Source organism: Pseudophryne corroboree, chromosome 5 (genome assembly GCF_028390025.1).
Source record: "Pseudophryne corroboree isolate aPseCor3 chromosome 5, aPseCor3.hap2, whole genome shotgun sequence".
NCBI lineage: Eukaryota > Metazoa > Chordata > Amphibia > Anura > Myobatrachidae > Pseudophryne > Pseudophryne corroboree.
In genome coordinates, this window is record NC_086448.1 from 154680840 (window position 1) to 154700076 (window position 19237).

General features: G+C 47.4%; 1 protein-coding gene across 4 annotated transcripts in view; it reads left to right on the forward strand.

Annotated features, from left to right (window-relative positions):
* The window catches only part of GORASP1 (golgi reassembly stacking protein 1), a 142316-nt gene that overhangs the window by 13765 nt on the left and 109314 nt on the right, over positions 1-19237 (forward strand). The window contains exon 2 of one of the 4 annotated variants that reach the window (XM_063921829.1): positions 8508-8605. The exons of 2 other annotated variants lie outside the window; for them this stretch is intronic. In XM_063921829.1, the coding sequence (XP_063777899.1) occupies positions 8508-8605 (98 nt within the window). Of the gene's footprint in view, positions 1-8507; positions 8606-19237 lie in introns of those variants that run through there. One more of the 4 variants, XM_063921833.1, reaches the window with a different exon arrangement.

The following is a 19237-nucleotide window of genomic DNA, read 5'->3' on the forward strand; positions in this document are numbered from 1 at the left end:
GACAGCACGAGTGGATTCTAAATATTCCAAAATCGCAACTTTTTCCGACTACACGTCTAATGTTCCTAGGAATGATTCTGGACACAGTCCAGAAAAGGATGTTTTCTCCCGGAGAAGAAGACCAGGGAGTTATCCGAGCTAGTCAGGAACCTCCTAAAACCAGGAAAAGTATCAGTGCATCATTGCACAAGGGTCCTGTGAAAAATGGTGGTTTCTTACAAAGCGATCCCATTCGGTAGATTTCACGCAAGAACCTTTCAGTGGAATCTGCTGGGAAAATGGTCCGGATCGCATCTTCAGATGCATCAGCGGATAACCCTGTCTCCAAGGACAAGGGTGTTTTCTTCTGCGGTGGCTGCAGAGTGCTCATCTATGAAAGGGCCGCAGATTCGACATTCAGGACTGGGTCCTGGTGACCACGGATGCCAGCCTGAGTGGCTGGGGAGCAGTCACACAAGGAAAAAATTTCCAGGGAGTGTGATCAAGTCTGGAGACTTCTCTCCACATAAATATACTGGAGCTAAGGGCAATTTACAAGGCTCTAAGCTTAGCAAGACCTCTGCTTCAAGGTCAGCCGGTATTGATCCAGTGGGACAACATCACGGCAGTCGCCCACGTAAACAGACAGGGCGGCACATGAAGCAGGAGGGAAATGGCAGAAACTGCAAGGATTCTTCGCTGGGCGAAAAATCATGTGATAACACTCTCAGCAGTGTTAATTCCGGGAGTGGAAAACTGGGAAGCAAACTTCCTCAGCAGGCATAACCTCCACCCGGGAGAGTGGGGACTTCAGCGGGAAGTCTTCCACATGATTGTAAACCGTTGGGAAAAACCAAAGGTGGACATGATGGCGTCCCGCCTGAACAAAAAACTAGACAAATATTGCGCCAGGTCAAGGGACCCTCAGGCAATAGCGGTGGACGCTCTGGTAACACTGTGGGTGTACCAGTCAGGGTATGTGTTCCCTCCTATGCATCTCATACCAAAAGTACTGAGAATCATAAGAAGGAGATGAGTAAGAACGATACTCGTGGTTCCGGATGGGTCAAGAAGGACTTGGTACCCGGAACTTCAAGAGATGCTCACGGAAGAACCGTGGCCTCTACCTTTAAGAAAGGACCTGCTCCAGCAGGGGCCTTGTCTGTTCCAAGACTTACCGCGGCTGCGTTTGACGGCATGGCAGTTGAACGCCGGATCCTGAAAGGGCATTCCAGATGAAGTCATCCCTACCCTGGTCGAAGCCAGGAAGGATGTAACCGCAAAACATTTTCACCGCATTTGGCGAAAATATGTTGCGTGGTGTGAGGCCAAGAAGGTCCCTACAGAGGAATTCCAACTGGGTCGTTTCCTACATTTCCTGAAAACAGGACTGTCTATGGGCCTAAAATTAGGGTCCATTATGGTTCAAATTTCGACCCTGTCAAATTTCTACCAGAAAGAACTGGCTTCAGTGCCTGAAGTTCAGACGTTTGTAAAAGGGGTACTGCATATACAGCCTCCTTTTGTGCCCCCAGTGGCACCTTGGGATCTCAATGTTGTTTTGAGTTTCCTAAAGTCACATTGGTTTGATCCACTCACCACTGTGGAATTAAAATATTTCACATGGAAGGTGAAGATTCTATTAGCCCTGGCTTCAGCCAGGCGTGTGTCAGAATGGGCGGCTTTATCATATAAAAGCCCTTACTTAATTTTTCATTCTGACAGGGCAGAATTGAGGACTCGTCCTCAATTTCTCCTTAAGGTGTTTTCTGTTTTTCACGTGAACCAACCTATTGTGGTACCTGCGGCTACTAGGGACTTGGAGGACTCCAAGTTACTTGACGTTGTCAGGGCCCTGAAAATATATGTTTCCAGGATGACTGGAGTCAGAAAATCTGACTCGCTGTTTAGCCTGTATGCACCCAACAAGATGGGTGTTCCTGCTTCTAAGCAGACGATTGCTCGCTGGATTTGTAGTACAATTCAGCTTGCACATTCTGTGGCAGGCTTGCCACAGCCAAAATCAGTAAAAGCCCATTCCACAAGGAAGTGGGCTCATCTTGGGCGGCTGCCCGAGGGGTCTCGGCTTTACAACTTTGCCGAGCTGCTACTTGGTCAGGGGCACACCCTGACTGAGGAGGACCTGGAGTTCTCTCATTCGGTGCTGCAGAGTCATCCGCACTCTCCCGCCCGTTTGGGAGCTTTGGTATAATCCCCATGGTCCTGACGGAGTCCCCAGCATCCACTTAGGACGTTAGAGAAAATAAGAATTTACTTACCGATAATTCTATTTCTCGTAGTCCGTAGTGGATGCTGGGCGCCCATCCCAAGTGCGGATTGTCTGCAATACTTGTACATAGTTATTGTTACAAAAATCGGGTTATTCTTGTTGTGAGCCATCTTTTCAGAGGCTCCTTCGTTGTTATCATACTGTTAACTGGGTTCAGATCACAGGTTGTACGGTGTGATTGGTGTGGCTGGTATGAGTCTTACCCGGGATTCAATATCCTTCCTTATTATGCACGCTCGTCCGGGCACAGTATCCTAACTGAGGCTTGGAGGAGGGTCATGGGGGGAGGAGCCAGTGCACACCACCTGATCCTAAAGCTTTTATTATTGTGCCCTGTCTCCTGCGGAGCCGCTAAACCCCATGGTCCTGACGGAGTCCCCAGCATCCACTACGGACTACGAGAAATAGAATTATCGGTAAGTAAATTCTTATTTTTGTCTCCCTGTACTGTCCTTTGTACGGCGCTACGAAACACATGTGGCGCTTTATAAATAAAATGTAATAATAATAATACAAGAAGAACATAAAATGACAGCAGATTAAAATACTCCACTAATGGCAGGCAGCAAACAAACAGGGCTTCTGTTACTTTCCCAGATGTTACCAGAATGGGAGAGAGTGGGTGAAGTCCGGAATTTCAGCCCCTCAGACAGTACCTTCTGGTGTTCGTTTTCCGCCCGGAGTCACACATAAACGTCCCGCTTAACGCATTTCAGACCGTATAGGTCCTTCTTCAGAAGCATGCAGGACAGTCTAACAGTGGCTCCAAGAAACATAATAGTAGGTTAGTAGGCATCTTAAAAAAAAAATATATATTTTTTGTGTCCACAGTGGAAACCTGTCCCCATATTAGAGCAGCTCACCTTTTATTTGTGGCCAAATCCTAGAAGCCAGATAACCACATTGCCTAAAATGTAGTGCTATTACCTTTAAGGATTGGAGTCGACCAGCTAGGGTATATATTTAGTGTATAAGTAGTTTTATAGCTGAAATTGGCTTGTCATTACCTTGTGTTTTCTACCCTAATTAATATAAGTTAACCAATGAAAACATTCCCTAGTATGTATGAAAAAGTGGGCAGCTCCTGTGTACAGCAGTCACTTCCGTATCCTGCTGAAGGCTGTGGCATGTGTAGCCAGCCCCATAGGGTGTCAGCTGTAACATCTTTCCCAAATCACTCAATACACGTTATTGTGTATTATACAGTATCTAAGCCAGTCTTTAAGCTTCAGATGATGGGACTCCTAGCCTTATTTTCATGCTTGTTTTTATTCTGAGGAAAGTTCTGTTAACGTATCTAGTAAAAAAAAATATTTAAAAAAACGTTTTGTAATTGTATATAGGTAGGTTCTTTTTTTCTTTTACCAAAAATAAGAGACATGTTCAGATACACGGTCAAGTCGCATTATAATGACCACCAATAGCCAGAGTAACCGCCGTGTGCAGCACGGACAGCAGCTAGACGGGTTGTACTGTTATTTTAGACACACGTCTGGTAGCCTCCAGGTTCATTTTGGTAGTGAGCTGCTCCACTATAGTGTGTCGGTCAGCCCTCACGCACCTTCGTAGCCGTTGTTCACTCTCACATCAATGGCACGCGGGCTCTCTACAGTTTCCACGCCGGTTATTTGCAATGGTGCCATTTGTCCAGTCACGATGCACCTTCACCACAGCAGCACGCAAACAGTTCTCAAATTGTGCTGTTTCAGAAATACTGCCACCCTTGGCCAGAACACCGATAATCATCCCTTTTTGCAACTTTTCCCCATGACAGCAACAAGTGATATGTGTGCAGACAGCCTATCGCACACTCATATACCCACCAAGCCAGTGCACGACACGTGACGTACTTCATGGGCTACGTGCTGCCGACTTCAAATGTAGGTAGTCGTCATAATAATGTGATTCGACTGTGTATATTTGATTATGTATCCTTCTCAACATCTTCAAATAAGTCATTTGGTGAAATAAATCGATTAGAGACAGGGAAGGGCTGATGCTGATTTGGCCTCAATTGCTTCCCATTTGATCACTGTAACGGGTGTGATACACTGGTCATAATGCTGGTGGTCACATGACCGACCACAGCATCCCCACTTTTAGAATGCTGACAGGGGATGGGGAAAATAATGGATCCTTTCCCTGCCCCCTACCCTAACCCTAACCCGCCTGGGGTTGCGGCTAGGGCTCTGGACACAGGGGGTGGCGGCTACGGCTAAACATGCCCCCCACCCCCCTTCCAGTGCATTATCCTAACCCTCACCCCAATACTTACCTTCAGGATGCCGTTGGTCTGGGTTTCGGGGTTCCCACTGGTATTCGGTCTAGAAATCTAAACTAAAAATGTCCTCAGTTAGTAGGTCGACCCCTAATGGTAGACATGCATTAGGTCGACTTGAAAAAGGTAGTCAGTTCAAAAAATCAACAGGGTCAAAAGGTCAACGCACACACATGGTCGACACAAGTTTTTGTTTTCTTTTTACTTTTTCATACTTTACCATCCACGTGGACTACAATTGGGAATAGTAACCTGAGCTGAGCACATGCAAGGGGACATGACACACTAATGGGACATGTTTGTAGCAGAAAAGTAACAAAACCCCCCCCCCCCCCCCCAAAAAAAAAAAAAAAAGGAAAAAATAATTGTCAACCTTTTTTTTCTGTCGACCTTTTGACCCTGTTGCCCTTTTCTACTGTCTACCTATTCTAAGTCGACCTCTTGACCTTATCGACCTAATGCTCGTCTACCATTAGTGGTAGACCTATTGACTGTAGACCTTTTTAGTGTAGATCTAATAATCCACACCCCATCCCACTATAACAGCTGCAATTGCAGTACATGCAAAACTGCAAGTATCGCAATATGCATATGGGTTGGCACCAGGAGCATTGACGCAGTGATTTTACATACCATACATTGCACAGAGCAGGGTACTACTCATTCTACATAAGCCCCTGAATGTACCAAACTGTTTTTGTTTTAGGAGGTTCCAGTTAACCACTTAACTGACGATTTCCCCCCCCCCCCAAAACCGCTCAGAGATTGTTGGGGTTTTTTATGAGTGAATTAGGTGAAGAACATGAATTTAACCCTATCCAAAATTATTTTAGTTACAATAATATATATTTTTTATATATATATATATTTTATAACATCGGAACATCGATCGGGAACATCGCGACTTTCGGAAACATTGCGACCATCGCGGCTTTCATTTTGAAAGTTGGAGTTGGGACAGTCTCTAGGTACACAGGGGGTGCTTGGGAGGGGGGGGGGGGTAATTTACACTTCCCAGCGGCTGCTATTGTCTGCAGCCGCTCGAGGGGGGAGTCCTGCCGTGCTGACTGATCAGCAGTGATTGGCAGCACGGCAATCAGTAGGGCAGAATGAAGGGAGGCAGAGGGACCTTCTGGTCCCTCTGACAGCAGCAGTGGAGGAAAGTTTCCCTTCCCTGCCACTGCAAACACTGTTTATCTGACTGATCGCATCCTGTGCTACCAGGCAGATAAAGCACTTGCAGGCATGGTCGCATCTGATGCGACCTTGCCAGGCAAGTGGTTAAAGACCTGGCCTTCTTGCTATTGCCATGTTGTCTTATTTTCAGTAGAGGATATAAAAGATTATGGTCCTAATTCAGATCTGATCGCAGTAGCAAATTTGTTAGCTAATGGGCAAAACCATGTGCACTGCAGAGGGGGCAGATATAACATGTGCAGAGAGAGTTAGATTTGGGTGGGTTATTTTGTTTCTGTGCAGGGTAAATACTGGCTGCTTTATTTTTACACTGCAATTTAGATTTCAGTTTGAGCACACCCCACCCAAATCTAACACTCTCTGCAAATGTTATATCTGCCCACCTGCAGTGCACATGGTTTTGTCCATTAGCTTACAAATTTGCAGCTGCGGTCAGATCTGAATTAGGCCCTATGTTCCTTGTAAATCAAATATTGCATAAAACATTTGTGACCTGTTTGTCTGCATAGATAAGCTACTTACAGGTTATTTAAACACACTGGAAACAGAAACATGTTTCACTGAATTGCCATGCCTTAGATCCTGTTGCAGGACGCTCCTCTAGGTTCCGTTTATAGAGTAATTCCATCTTAAAAGAATATCTGTAGTAAAGTTAAGATATGACTAAGTAATTTGCCTATTTTCCTGTCTCATTATTATGACCCAAAAGAGCTTTTCATAGGAACTTTGTTGGATCCCAGTGGCAGATTTCAGTCTATATTTCTTCTAAAGGCAGTACTGGTGTGGGGAAACAGCCACTATGTACAGTAGATGGAGATTGTGGTAGAAGCTACAGTAATGTGATTCATTACACCTGTTTACAGTATTAGGGGCCTATTTATCACCATCTGCATCCAGGATGCGGATGACAGGTAATAAAATCGCCCAAACTCGCTCTGCGATAATTGATTACATTGCAGGGATGTATCAATTATCACGTGCAGGGACAGATCTTGTGGTCAAGCTCTGTCCCTGCGATGATACTCCGCAGCATCATCTGGGTATTTTTCGGAAAAAATACCCCGATGTCCTGCTGCTACCGCCACTGCCCGGTCGACCCCGTTCCCCCGTCGCGACTACCCCCCAAGATGATCAATATACTCACCAGTCCAGGGAGCCGGTCCGTTCTTCTTCTGCTGGGCTGCCCGACGCCAGATCCTGTGCGCTGCAGTGACCCCTGATGCTGTAATGTGCGCTGCCACTTTGCAGAGTCACTTTACTGCACCGGGGTCACATTGAGGCATATGGGGAACCCGGCGCCCGGCAGCGCTCACAGGAGCAGCGAACACCGGCTCCCTGGACAGGTGAGTATGGTTTTTTGTTTTTTTACTTTTTACACTGTGATCAGCTAGGTGTGTCCATCGGACACACATAGCTGATCACTGTGCCGGGTACTCACTCAGCTTTCTCTACCAGGGGCAGAGAAAGCTGGGCAAATGCCACATTATCGCAGTGCTGCCCTGTGAACTCGCCAGCCTGAGTTGGCGAGATTATCACAGGGCACACCGGTATTTCCCCCCCCCCTTTTTTTTTTTTTTTAGTAAATTCGTCCCACATCACATTTCCCATTATAAGTATGGGGAACCCGTTTTTGGTCACTAAAAAAAAAGTGAATTAAAGGGTTTGGAGCAGTTTTTCATGAAAACTGCTCCAAATGCCCTTTAATACATTCAGGTGATACTAAAATAATGTGAAACGGGTGTGAAATCACCCTTTTTCACATTATTTTAGTAAAAATAATGTTAATAAATAGACCCCTTAGTCTCCGTCTGCAATATAATCACAATGTTTAGTGTATCTGTATTCTGCCTGCAAACAGCTAAGCCTGTAATAGGTAACCTGATATAATTAAGGGGCCACATTGAGCATTCAAAAGGGCCACACATTCTTAATCTTTGCAGTTAGTTAAATTAATACATTTAATCAGGCATCTTTCTGCTATAAGATATCAGCAAGCCTTTTAATGCTGTAATCTACAGATGCATCCTCATACGTCTAGCCTTTATACGCCATGCAGTGCAAGATGCCTGGTGTGAGTGAGCAGCCAGGTTCCGTGCAACTATGCAGGCATCTTTTTTTGCTGAGAATGCATCTTATTCACAAACAATGTGACTAGGAAGCACAAGGAGACTGCTGATTAATTTCATATATGTCACTTTTATATTGTGTATGACTGAATCTGAATACGTAGCAGAACAGAAATTGTATTGTTAAAAAGCTACGGCTGTAGCACTTCATATACAGATTCAGAGACTCAGTTACACACATATAGTGTCATATGTCAAATTAATCGACACAATCTCCTGGTGCGTCCTAGTCACGTTACAACTAATGTCTTTTGACATGACTGCAGCAAAGATGTATGAGGAACCTGTGGACCAGAGAGCGGGAAGGAGGGGGGCTGCAAGTGAAGGGTTGGAGGTCCGCGTGTTGTCCTGCATTGAGATAACCACTGCAGAGAAGGTAACATTGAAAGAAGTGGGACTGATAAACATTATTCATAGCAACAATTCACAGGAGGCCCAGCATTGCTTTATCATTTTAAAGTACAGTTCACAATTACAGTGTTTTAGTGACAATACTGTATGTTTGTCAAAATCATTGTCTGTTTTGTGAGCTGACATTGACATTTTTCACTCTATAGAGGATTGCAAGCGCTAAATGTTGCATGTCTGAATTAGGCCTTTATAATATTTGTTTGCCGGCTTCTCACTCTATCCGTAGCGGTCTGAATCTTAATTCTCTAGAATGGGATTGTATCGGGAACCCGGCGCTTGAGATGCTGGCGGTCAGAATAGTGACAGCGGTATTCCAACATGGAGGTAAGTAACCCTCCTCTTCTACCCCACTAATTCTAACCCTCCCTTCCCGCAACCACACAGCCTAACCCTCCCCGGTGGTGCCTAGCCCCCCCCCCCCCTTCCCTTGCAGCCTAACCTTCCTCCCGCAGCCAAAACCCCAACCCCCACCCCTTGCGGCTTGACACTAAGTAGCCCCGGCATACTTGCGTCCGGGATGCCGGCAGTTGGCATTACTGTGTCGGCATTCCAACCAGTGCTGGGATTCAGGTGTCAGTATTCCAGCTGCTGGCAGCCCGAACTCCGGTATGCTGACCAGATCCCTCTAGAGCACTGTTAAGCAGGCCATGTTTTCGCTTTCGTTTTTGTGATTTTACAGAGTGAGCACTGTATATAGCCGGTTATTCTGTTATTGGATGGTGATGTCTTATCGCAGGCTTGTCTAACCATAGAGTAAACTGTTGCTTAGGATGGAAAAACACTTAATGGAGGTGCTTTTGTCTACTATTGTCATTCTGCTGATATGATGAGGTAATGTATGTCCCTCTTGTGGCACCTGAAAAATATCATGCTGCTCACCAACAGATATAGGTCATTACGGAGCCAGCCCTAACCATTGTAATGCCCTAGGCAAGATTTTCGCTGGTGTCCCCTAGAGCCACCACTAGTTCCGCCTCTGACCCAGCAGCCCTCTCCCAGCACAGCACCCATCACCCAGTAGCACCACTCCTCACTCATAGCAATCCTCATTTTGGTGCCCCATGCCAGCAAGAGCATTGTTGCCACCACCCACCATATTTGGAATAGGTACAGTGGGGCGTGTTCTTGCTGGAAAGGGGTGTGGCCACACACTAGTACCCCCAATTCAAAGTACGCCACACAGTAGTGCAGTGTTATTCACATTATATCACCCGATAGTGTCCCCTATTCATGTTACATCACATGAGGGTCCCTTATTCACATTACGCCTCACAGTAGTGCCCCTTATTCACGTTACACCACACCATATAAATCCTTGTTGACGTTACACCACACTGCATTACTCCTTGTTGACGTTACAGCACACTGCATTGCTCCTTGTTAACATTACACCACACTGTATTGCTACTTATTCATATTACACCACTTGGTAGTGCCCTTTATACACGTTATGCCACAAGGTAATAGCCCCCCTTATACACATTAATGCCACTTACAAATAATGACACACATTAATGTCACTTAAACATATGCCCCACATTTGTAATGCCTTTGTGCACATAATGCCACACAGTAATGCCCCTTATACATATGCACCACATTAGTAATGCTACTAGCTTTTTTTTTTTTTTTTTCACTTTTGCTTGCTGGCAGTCAGTGTGCACTGTGCCCGCCCCTGCAGCTTCATGAATTCTTGACTGCATTTTCTGGGGTGGGGGTTTGGGGGCCTAATTCAGATCTGATTGCAGCAGCAAATTTGTTAGTTGATGGGCAAAACCATGTGCACTGTAGGGGGGGGGGGCAGATATCACATCTGCAGTGGGAGTTAGATTTGGGTGGGGTGTGTTCAAACTGAAATCTAAATTGTAGTGTTAAAATAAAGCAGCTAGTATTTACCCTGCACAGAAACAAAATAACCCACCCAAATCTAACTCTCTCTGCACATGTTATATCTGCCCCCCCCCCCCCCCCCCCCTGCAGTGCACATGGTTTTGCCTATTAGCTTACAAATTTTCTGCTGCGATCAGATCTGAATTACCCCTGGGTGTGACCGTGGTTGCATAAAGACAGTGGGGGTAATTCAGACCCGATCGCTCGCTTGCGTTTTTTGCAGCGCTGCGATCAGGTCTGAACTGCGCATGCGTATGCACCGCAATGCGCAAGCGCGTCGCACAGGTACAAAGCGGTACGTTGCTCTGCGATGGGTTTGTGCGAAGAATCCATTTGCACGGGCGATCGCAAGGAGATTGACAGGAAGAAGGCGTTTGTGGGTGTCAACTGACCGTTTTCTGGGAGTAGTTGGAAAAACGCATGCGTTCCCAAGCGTTTTCAGGGTGGGTGTCTGACGTCAATTCCAGTCCCGGACATGCAGATGTGATCGCAGCGGCTGAGTAAGTCCTGGGCTACTCAGAAACGGCACTAAATCTTTTTGGGCCGCTCGGCTGCACATGCAATTCCACACTTGCATAGCTAAAATACACTCCCCGGTAGGTGGCTACTATGTGGACGCAGGAGTGCAAAAAACAGCTAGCGAGTGATCAGGTCTGAATTACCCCCAGTGTCTCCACAAACGTCTATGGGAGGAGGAGCTGCTGCTGGTCATACGCAGAAGTCCTCCTCCCGTGGCCATTTTTGATGCCTCCGCTGCCCTAACTCCCAGCTCATCAGCTCCCAAAGCAGGACTTCCACCGGCCTGGGTTATTATGTCATTCGTAGAATTATGTTTCTCATACGTCCTACAGGATGCTGGGGTGACATCAAGACCATAGGGTATAGACGGGATCCGCAGGAGACATGGGCACTCTAAAGACTTTTCATTTGGTGTGTACTGGCTCCTCCCTCTATGCCCCTCCTCCAGACCTCAGTTTTAGAAATGTGGGAGACTGGATGCACTCTGAGGAGCTCTACTGAGTTTCTCTGAAAAGACTTGTTAGGTTTTTTATTTTCAGGGAGATCTGCTGGCATCAGACTCCCTGCTTCGTGGGACTGAGGGGGCAGAAGCAGAACCAACTTCCTAAAGAGTATCATGGCTCTGCTTCTGGCTGACAGGACACCATTAGCTCCTGAAGGGTACTGAACGCTAGCCGTGTCTAGATGCTCACTCCCACAGCTTGCCGTCACCCCTCTCGCAGAGCCAGAAGTCAGAAGACAGGTGAGTATGAGAAGAATGATCTTCAATCAAGTGGCGGCTGAGGTGCCGAGCGGCTGGCGTGAGCGCAGTGCGCCATTGCTGCCCACACGCACAGGCACTGCAGGGTGCAGGGCGCAGGGGGGGCGCCCTGGGCAGCAAGAAAAATACCTGAAACTGGCTAAAAGGGGGCATAAGATGCCGCTGGCACAGCCTACCCCCGCCAGTATTAATATTATGTAGTATACGGAGTGTAAGGACGCGCCATTGCGGGGGCGGAGCTTCTTCCTCAGGCAGCCAGCACACTACTCAGCGCCATTTTCTCTCTCTCCTCAGGCTGCAGAGAACACGCTGGTCCTTTCCTCCACTTCTGACAAGTACAGGGTGCTATTAAGGGTGGGCACAAAGCGATTGTGGTGCATTTGATAGTGTATATTACTATTTAAAAGCGCTGTTGGGCTGTGGACATACTGTGTTCACAGGCAATACTGGCGCTGGGATTGTGAACTGGCTGCTCCTATCCTGTGTCCCTCTGACAGATTTTACTGTGGGTCTGTCCCCAAAATAAGTCCCAGTGTGTCTGTGAGTGTGCTGTACACGTGTGAGGCATGTCTGAGGCAGGGAGTTCCTCCCCGGAGGAAGCCATTTTAGGGACACAGAGTTGTAATGTGGGGGCGCTACCGGCACACCAAGAGCCTGCATGGGTAAAAGAGATACGTGACAGTATGCATCTGATTAACCGTAGATAAGATAAGTCTGAATCTAAGGCTGCATGCTGGAGAAAATCTGTGGAAGATGTGATTTTTTAATGATGCTGTTATTCCTTATGCGGGCGGCCCCTCTGGGTCACATAAGAGACCATTTGCAAATGTTGTAAACACTGATACCGACACGGATTCTGATTCTTGTGTCGACGATAGTGAATCCAGAGAGTTAGATCATAAATTGGCAAAACGTATACAATATATGATTGTGGCTGTAAGGGAAGGGACGTGTTGGAGATTACAGAAACCACTCCTGTACCTCAGGAGAAGGCGTATTTATGTAAGGAAAAGAAATCCAAAGTCACGTTTCCTCCTTCACACGAACTAAATGCTCTGTTTGAAGGGATGTGGGTGCATCCTGATAAAAAATTTCGTATTTCCCAAAAGTATTCACATAGCTTACCATTTCCCGGCTGAAGACAGAAAAAAATGGGAGTCACCCCCTGTGTTAGACAGTGCACTTTCCAGGTTGACAAAGAAGGTAATTCTCCCTGCTCCTGGCACGGCTTCTCTTAAAAAGCCGGCAGACCGAAAAATGGAAACGACATTGAAATCCATTTATGTTACCAATGGGACACTGCTCAGGCCCACTATTGCCTGCGCATGGGTGAGTCGCGCTATTGGAAAATGGTCAGAAAGCGTGTCATCAGAATTTGACACGATTGATAAAGATGAGATACTCCTTAAGTTAGGGAATATCAAGGATGCTGCCGCCTACATGCTGGAAGCAATGAAGGATATTGGACTCTTGAGTTCACAAGCCGCTACCATGGCAGTATCGGCTAGGTGGGCATTGTGGATTCGCCAGTGGAACGCGGATGCAGATTCCAAAAGAAACATGGAGGCTCTCCCATATAAAGGTGAGGCCTTATTTGGCGATGGCCTGGATGCGTTAGTCTCGGCGGCTACCCCAGGTAAGTCGACATTTTTGCCCTCTGCATCGGCAAAAAAGACCTATCACCCACAAATGCAGTCCTTTCGGCCCAATAAATACAAAAAGACGAGAGGCTCCCCCTTCTTTGCAGGTAGGGGAAGGGGAAGAAGCCCACAGCAGCTCCAGGTTCCCAAGAGCAGAAGTCTACCCCTAATTCTGCCAAATCCCCAGCATGACGCTGGAGCTCCCTTGCGGGAGGCCGCTCGGGTGGGGGCACGTCTCAAACTCTTCAGCCAGGATTGAATTCTGTCTGGCCTGGATCCCTGGGTGTTGCAAATAGTATCCCAGGGATACAAACTGGAGTTTCAAGACGTTCCTCCATGCCGATTTTTCAAATCGACCTTGCCAGTTTCTCCGCCAGAAAGAGAAGCAGTAACAGCGGCAATCCAAAAATTATGTAAAGACCAGGTCATAGTCCTGGTACCGTTGTCACAACAAGGGCGGGGTTTTTATTCAAGCCTCTTTGTTGTTCCGAAGCCGGACGGCTCGGTCAGACCGATCCTAAATCTGAAAAATCTGAATTGCTACCTGAAAAGGTTCAAGTTCAAGATGGAATCACTTCGTGCTGTGATTGCCAGTCTGGAGGAGGGGGACTACTTGGTGTCGGTGGACATAAAGGATGCTTACCTGCATGTTCCCATTTATCCTCCTCACCAGACTTATCTGAGATTCGCAGTCCAGGGTTGCTATTACCAATTCCAGACGTTACCTTTCGGTCTCTCCACGGCGCAGAGGGTATTCACCAAGGTGATAGCGGAGATGATGGTCCTCCTTCGTCAGAAAGGAGACAATATAATTCCTTATCTGGACGACCTCCTGATAAAGGCGAGATCCAGGGAGCAGTTGTTACAAAACATATCACTCTCTCTGTCAATACTCCAACAACACGGGTGGATCATAAATTACCAAAAGTCACAGTTGGAACCGACGACAAGGTTGTCTTTACTCGGGATGATTCTGGACACAGAAGTTCAGAGAGTATTTCTTCCGCTGGAAAAGGCTCTGGAAATCCAGAAAATGGTAAAACAGATATTGAAACCATGAAGTGTGTCGATCCATCAGTGCATTCGGTTGTTGGGGAAGATGGTGGCGGCCTACGAGGCCATACAGTTTGGCAGGTTCCATGCCAGAGTATTCCAGTGGGACCTGTTGGACAAATGGTCGGGGTCACCCCTACACATGCACCGAAAGATAATCCTGTCCTCAAAAAACAGGATTTCGCTCCTGTGGTGGTTGCACAGCTCTCACCTGCTAGAGGGACGCAGGTTCGGGATTCAGGACTGGATCCTGGTAACCACGGATGCAAGTCTCCGAGGCTGGGGAGCAGTCTCTCAGGGAGAAAACTTCCAGGGTCGTTGGTCACAGCAGGAAGCCTGCCTTCACATAAATGTACTGGAGGTAAGAGCCATTTACAACGGCCTTCAACAAGCGGTACATCTTCTTCAAAACCGTCCCGTGCAGATCCAGGCAGACAATGTAACAGCAGTTGCATACATAAACAGGCAGGGCGGAACGAAAAGCAGAGCGGCAATGGCAGAGGTGACAAAAATCCTCCGCTGGGCAGAAAAACGTCTACAAGCTCTGTCGGCAATATTCATTCCGGGAGTAGACAACTGGGAAGCAGACTTCCTCAGTAGACACGATCTCCATCCAGGAGAGTGGGGCCTTCACCAAGAAGTCTTCACAGAGGTGACAAGTCTTTGGGGAGTTCCTCAAATAGACATGATGGCGTCTCGTCTCAACAAGAAGCTTCAGAGATACTGTTCAAGGTCGAGAGACCCTCAAGCAGTAGCAGTGTATGCACTGGTGACCCAGTGGGTTTTTCCGTCAGTGTATGTCTTCCCTCCACTTCCGCTGATCCCAAAAGTACTCAGGATCATAAGAAAAACAAGGGTTCGAGCAATCTTCATTGCCCCAGACTGGCTGAGGAGGGCTTGGTACCCAGATCTTCAGCAGTTGCTCATAGAAGATCCTCGGCCTCTTCCTCCTCGAGAGGATCTGCTGCTGCAGGGGCCGTGCGTGTACCAAGACTTACCGCGGCTACGTTTGACGGCATGGCTGTTCAGCGCCGTATCCTAGCAAGGAAGGGTTTTCCCAAGGAGGTCATCCCCACCCTTATTCAGGCCAGAAAGGGAGTATCGTCAAAACATTACCGCCGTATTTGGAGAAAATGTGTGTCTTGGTGTGAATCCAAGAAAGCTCCTACGGAAGAGTTTCACTTAAGGCGTTTCCTCCATTTTCTGCAGAATGGTGTGGAGGCGGGCCTCCGATTGGGATCAATCAAGGTCCAGATTTCGGCCTTGTCAGTGTTCTTCCAAAAACAATTGGCCTCTCTTCCAGAGGTTCAGACCTTCGTGAAAGGGGTTCTGCACATCCAGCCTCCATTCGTGCCTCCAGTGGCACCATGGGACCTTAACGTGGTATTGCAGTTCCTTCAATTGGATTGGTTTGAGCCTCTACAAAAGATAGAGTTGAAGTTTCTTACTTGGAAAGTGGTGATGCTTTTGGCTTTGGCATCCGCAAGGCGGGTGTCTGAGTTGGGGGCCTTGTCTCACAAGAGCCCTTACCTGATCTTCTATGAAGGTAGGGCAGAGTTGAGGACTCGACAACATTTTCTTCCGAAGGTGGTTTCATCTTTCCACATAAACCAACCTATTGTAGTGCCAGTAGTTACTGACAGATTCACTGATTCAAAATCTCTAGATGTGGTTAGAGCTTTGAAAATCTATGTTGCTAGAACAACTCGTATACGGAAAACAGAGGCTCTGTTTGTCCTGCATGCTCGCAACAAGATTGGCTGTCCTTCTTCCAAGCAGACTTTTGCACGTTGGATCAGAAATACGATTCAGCAAGCTCATACTACGGCTGGATTGCCGTTACCGACGTCGGTAAAGGCCCACTCCACTAGGAAGGTGGGCTCATCCTGGGCGGCTGCCCAGGGGGTCTTGGCATTACAACTTTGCCGAGCAGCTACTTGGTCAGGGTCAAACACATTTGCTAAGTTCTGCAAGTTTGACACCTTGGCCGATGAGGACCTAAAGTTTGGTCAATCGGTGCTGCAGGGTCATCCGCACTCTCCCGCCCATACTTGAGCTTTGGTATAGACCCCATGGTCTTGATGTCGTCCCCAGCATCCTCTAGGACGTATGAGAAAATAGGATTTTGATACCTACCGGTAAATCCTTTTCTCCTAGTCCGTTGAGGATGCTGGGCGCCCGTCCCAGTGCGTACTTTACCTGCAGTTTAGTTATTAGAGTTACACAAGTTGTGTTATCTTGGTTTTCAGCATGTTGCTGCAATTGGTTCGTGCCTGTTGGCGTGTGTTATGTTCAGTGCCATGTGTGCGGCATGGTTGAGGGTGTGAGTTGGTTGATTTCTCACCACTAGTTAAGTAATTCTTTCCTCGAAATGTCAGTCTCCCTGGGCACAGTTCCTACAACTGAGGTCTAAGGGCCGTATTCACGGCCTGATTTGGGGAGAGATGTGTGCTGAGCGAACCGCAGTACATAGTCGCCGCCCAAACAGAGCAAATACCCGCCCCGTGCAAGTCTGCATACGCCGTGCGAAAAGCTTTGTGTACGCCGCTCAGCTGCAAATCTGTTTGCAACTCACTCACCATTGAATGATATTTCCAGTCTGTGCGTAGCCCTGGCCCTGCTCCTACAGTGCGATAGCAACAGGTTGTTCGGGGATGGAGCTGATGTCACATATCCTCCCTGAAAATGCTTGGGAACACCTGCGTTTTTACTGACACTCCCAGAAAACGGGCAGTTACCACAAGCAAACATCCACCTCCTGTCAATCAACTTGTGTACGTCTAACAATAAAAAAAGACACTGGATTCTTTCGCAGTTTGGTATTTCGCGTGCGCATTACGATCCGTACGCATGCGCAGTTGATCGATAATCGTCCGTCTTGCAAATTTGCACAACAGGGATCAGGTCTGAATGGGGCACTTAGTAGCTACACCTTGCTTTGTCCAGTTGTTGTTTTTCTTGGGGGTCATTCCGAGTTAATCGCTCGCTAGCAACTTTTTGCAGCGCTGTGATCGAGTTAAAACTCTGCAAAACTGCGTATGCACCGCAATGCGCAGGCGCGTCGTATGGGTACAAAGAGGATCGGTGCTGGGCGATGGATTCATCGAAGAATCCATTCGCACAGCCAATTGCAAGGTGATTGACAGAAAGAGGGCGTTTGTGGGTGTCAACTGACCGTTTTCTGGGAGTGTTTTGAAAAACGCAGGCGTGCCCAAGCGTTTGCAGGGTGGGTGACTGACGTCAATTCCGGGACCAAAAAGTCTGAAGTGATCGCAGCGGCGGAGTAAGTCCAGAGCTACTGCAACAAACTTTTTTGTGCCGTCAGCTGCAAAAGCGTTCGCACACTTGCAAAGCGAAAATACACTGCCCCATAGGCGGCAACTATCTGATCGCAGCGCTGCAAAAAGTTGCTAGTGAGCGATCAGCTTGGAATGACCCCTCTTGTTCCTTCTGACCCGTGATGGCTACACCTTGCTTCTACCCTTTTCCCGCTGTGTCTGACTACTGCGCAGGGGTTTCTCTTGTAAAGACAATGGACGTGCACACGCAGCTATCCTAAACCAGTATAACCAGAGAACAACATAACAAGATGGTAACATCACCCAACGTTCCCCATCTGGAACACTTCTTGTTTCTGCTGGTGGTTTTAACACAACTGCTGTCTGAGCTGTATTGCTCGTATTTCAGTTTGATCTTTTCCCAGTTGTCGTAGGCTGGAAAAAGTATGTTTTTGTGCAGTTAGGCTCTACCTTGACATTTCTTTATAGGACATTGGTTCTAGGACTATGACATTAATGTAAATGCATAAACAAACTGTGGCTGGCATAGCTCCTCTTTAATCCGTACTCTATGTTGTGACTTTATAGGGATTCATTTTCATTATACTGTGCTGTAAAACCGTGTACCGCAATGCCCAATACCACCAATATAAAATGTAATAGGGCTCAATAAAGCAAAGTATTTTTATTTTTGTTTGTGGAAAGCAATGTCTTATGCGGCCACGTATTGCTTTTGCCAGCCCATAAAAGCAGAGGAAGGTGAAAATGAAGCTGGGGTGACGTTAGCATGTAGTGTCATGTCAGTAGTACTGCATGCATTTGATCATACAGTTCAAATACTATTTTATTTGTATTTTCATTAAAAAAATGCTGTCATTTCCATGCTATGTGTCCTGCGTGAGAGACATCTGCCGTTAAACGAATCAGTGCAAATTGTGGCAAAATCAAGCGCAGTCAGCCAGGGACGCAGCAAGCTGTTACACATTCGGCCTTGCAAGGTGAACCAGTAGCTAATCACCAGTGTCACTAGCTCTGTGCAACTCTATAAGCACTACCACTTTTCTGTCATTATTCACTATTGATATTTTGCCGCTGTTGCTTAGGAGTCTCCCTACCCATAGAGGTAAGAAGCACAAACCTAGTGTGCACTGGAGAAATCTGTAATCTATTAATAGATTGAGGAAGGTTGAGAAAAGCCTTTTCTCTGGTGAAAACACCAAAGAAAGAGCTTTATTCAGATGAATTCATGGACTCACCAGGGGGCCCTTGTTCAGCAGACTTCTCCACTGAACATACCCCCATTGCTCCACACCCAGCCTGGTACCAATGGGTTCCCCCTTCTCTGCAGTGCCATCTTCCCAGTCATATACAGAGAGATAGTGAATGCACACAGGTGGTCTTCAGTATGCCGGCTCTTGGTATCCCGCCGCACAGTATACCGGCGTCGGGATCCCGACAGCCGGCATACCAACACTTATTCTCCCTCGTGGGGGTCCACGACCCCCCTGGAGGGAGAATAAAATAGCGTGGCGCGCATAGCGCGCCACCGTGCCCGTAGCGTGGCGAGCGCAGCGCAGCGAGCCCGCAAGGGGCTCATTTGCGCTTGCCACACTGTCGGTAAGCCGGCGGTCGGGCTCCCGGCGCCGGTATGCTGGTCGCCGGGAGCCCGACCGCCGGCAGATCGTAGTGAACCCGGTTATCCGCCTCTTCTGTTAAACACTGCCCATGTGTCGGAGGATTGCACATGCAGAGTCTGTGGCACTGCAGTGGACAGTTGTAGTGTGTTTATTGCCGCTGACTCACAGTTCCCTTAGTT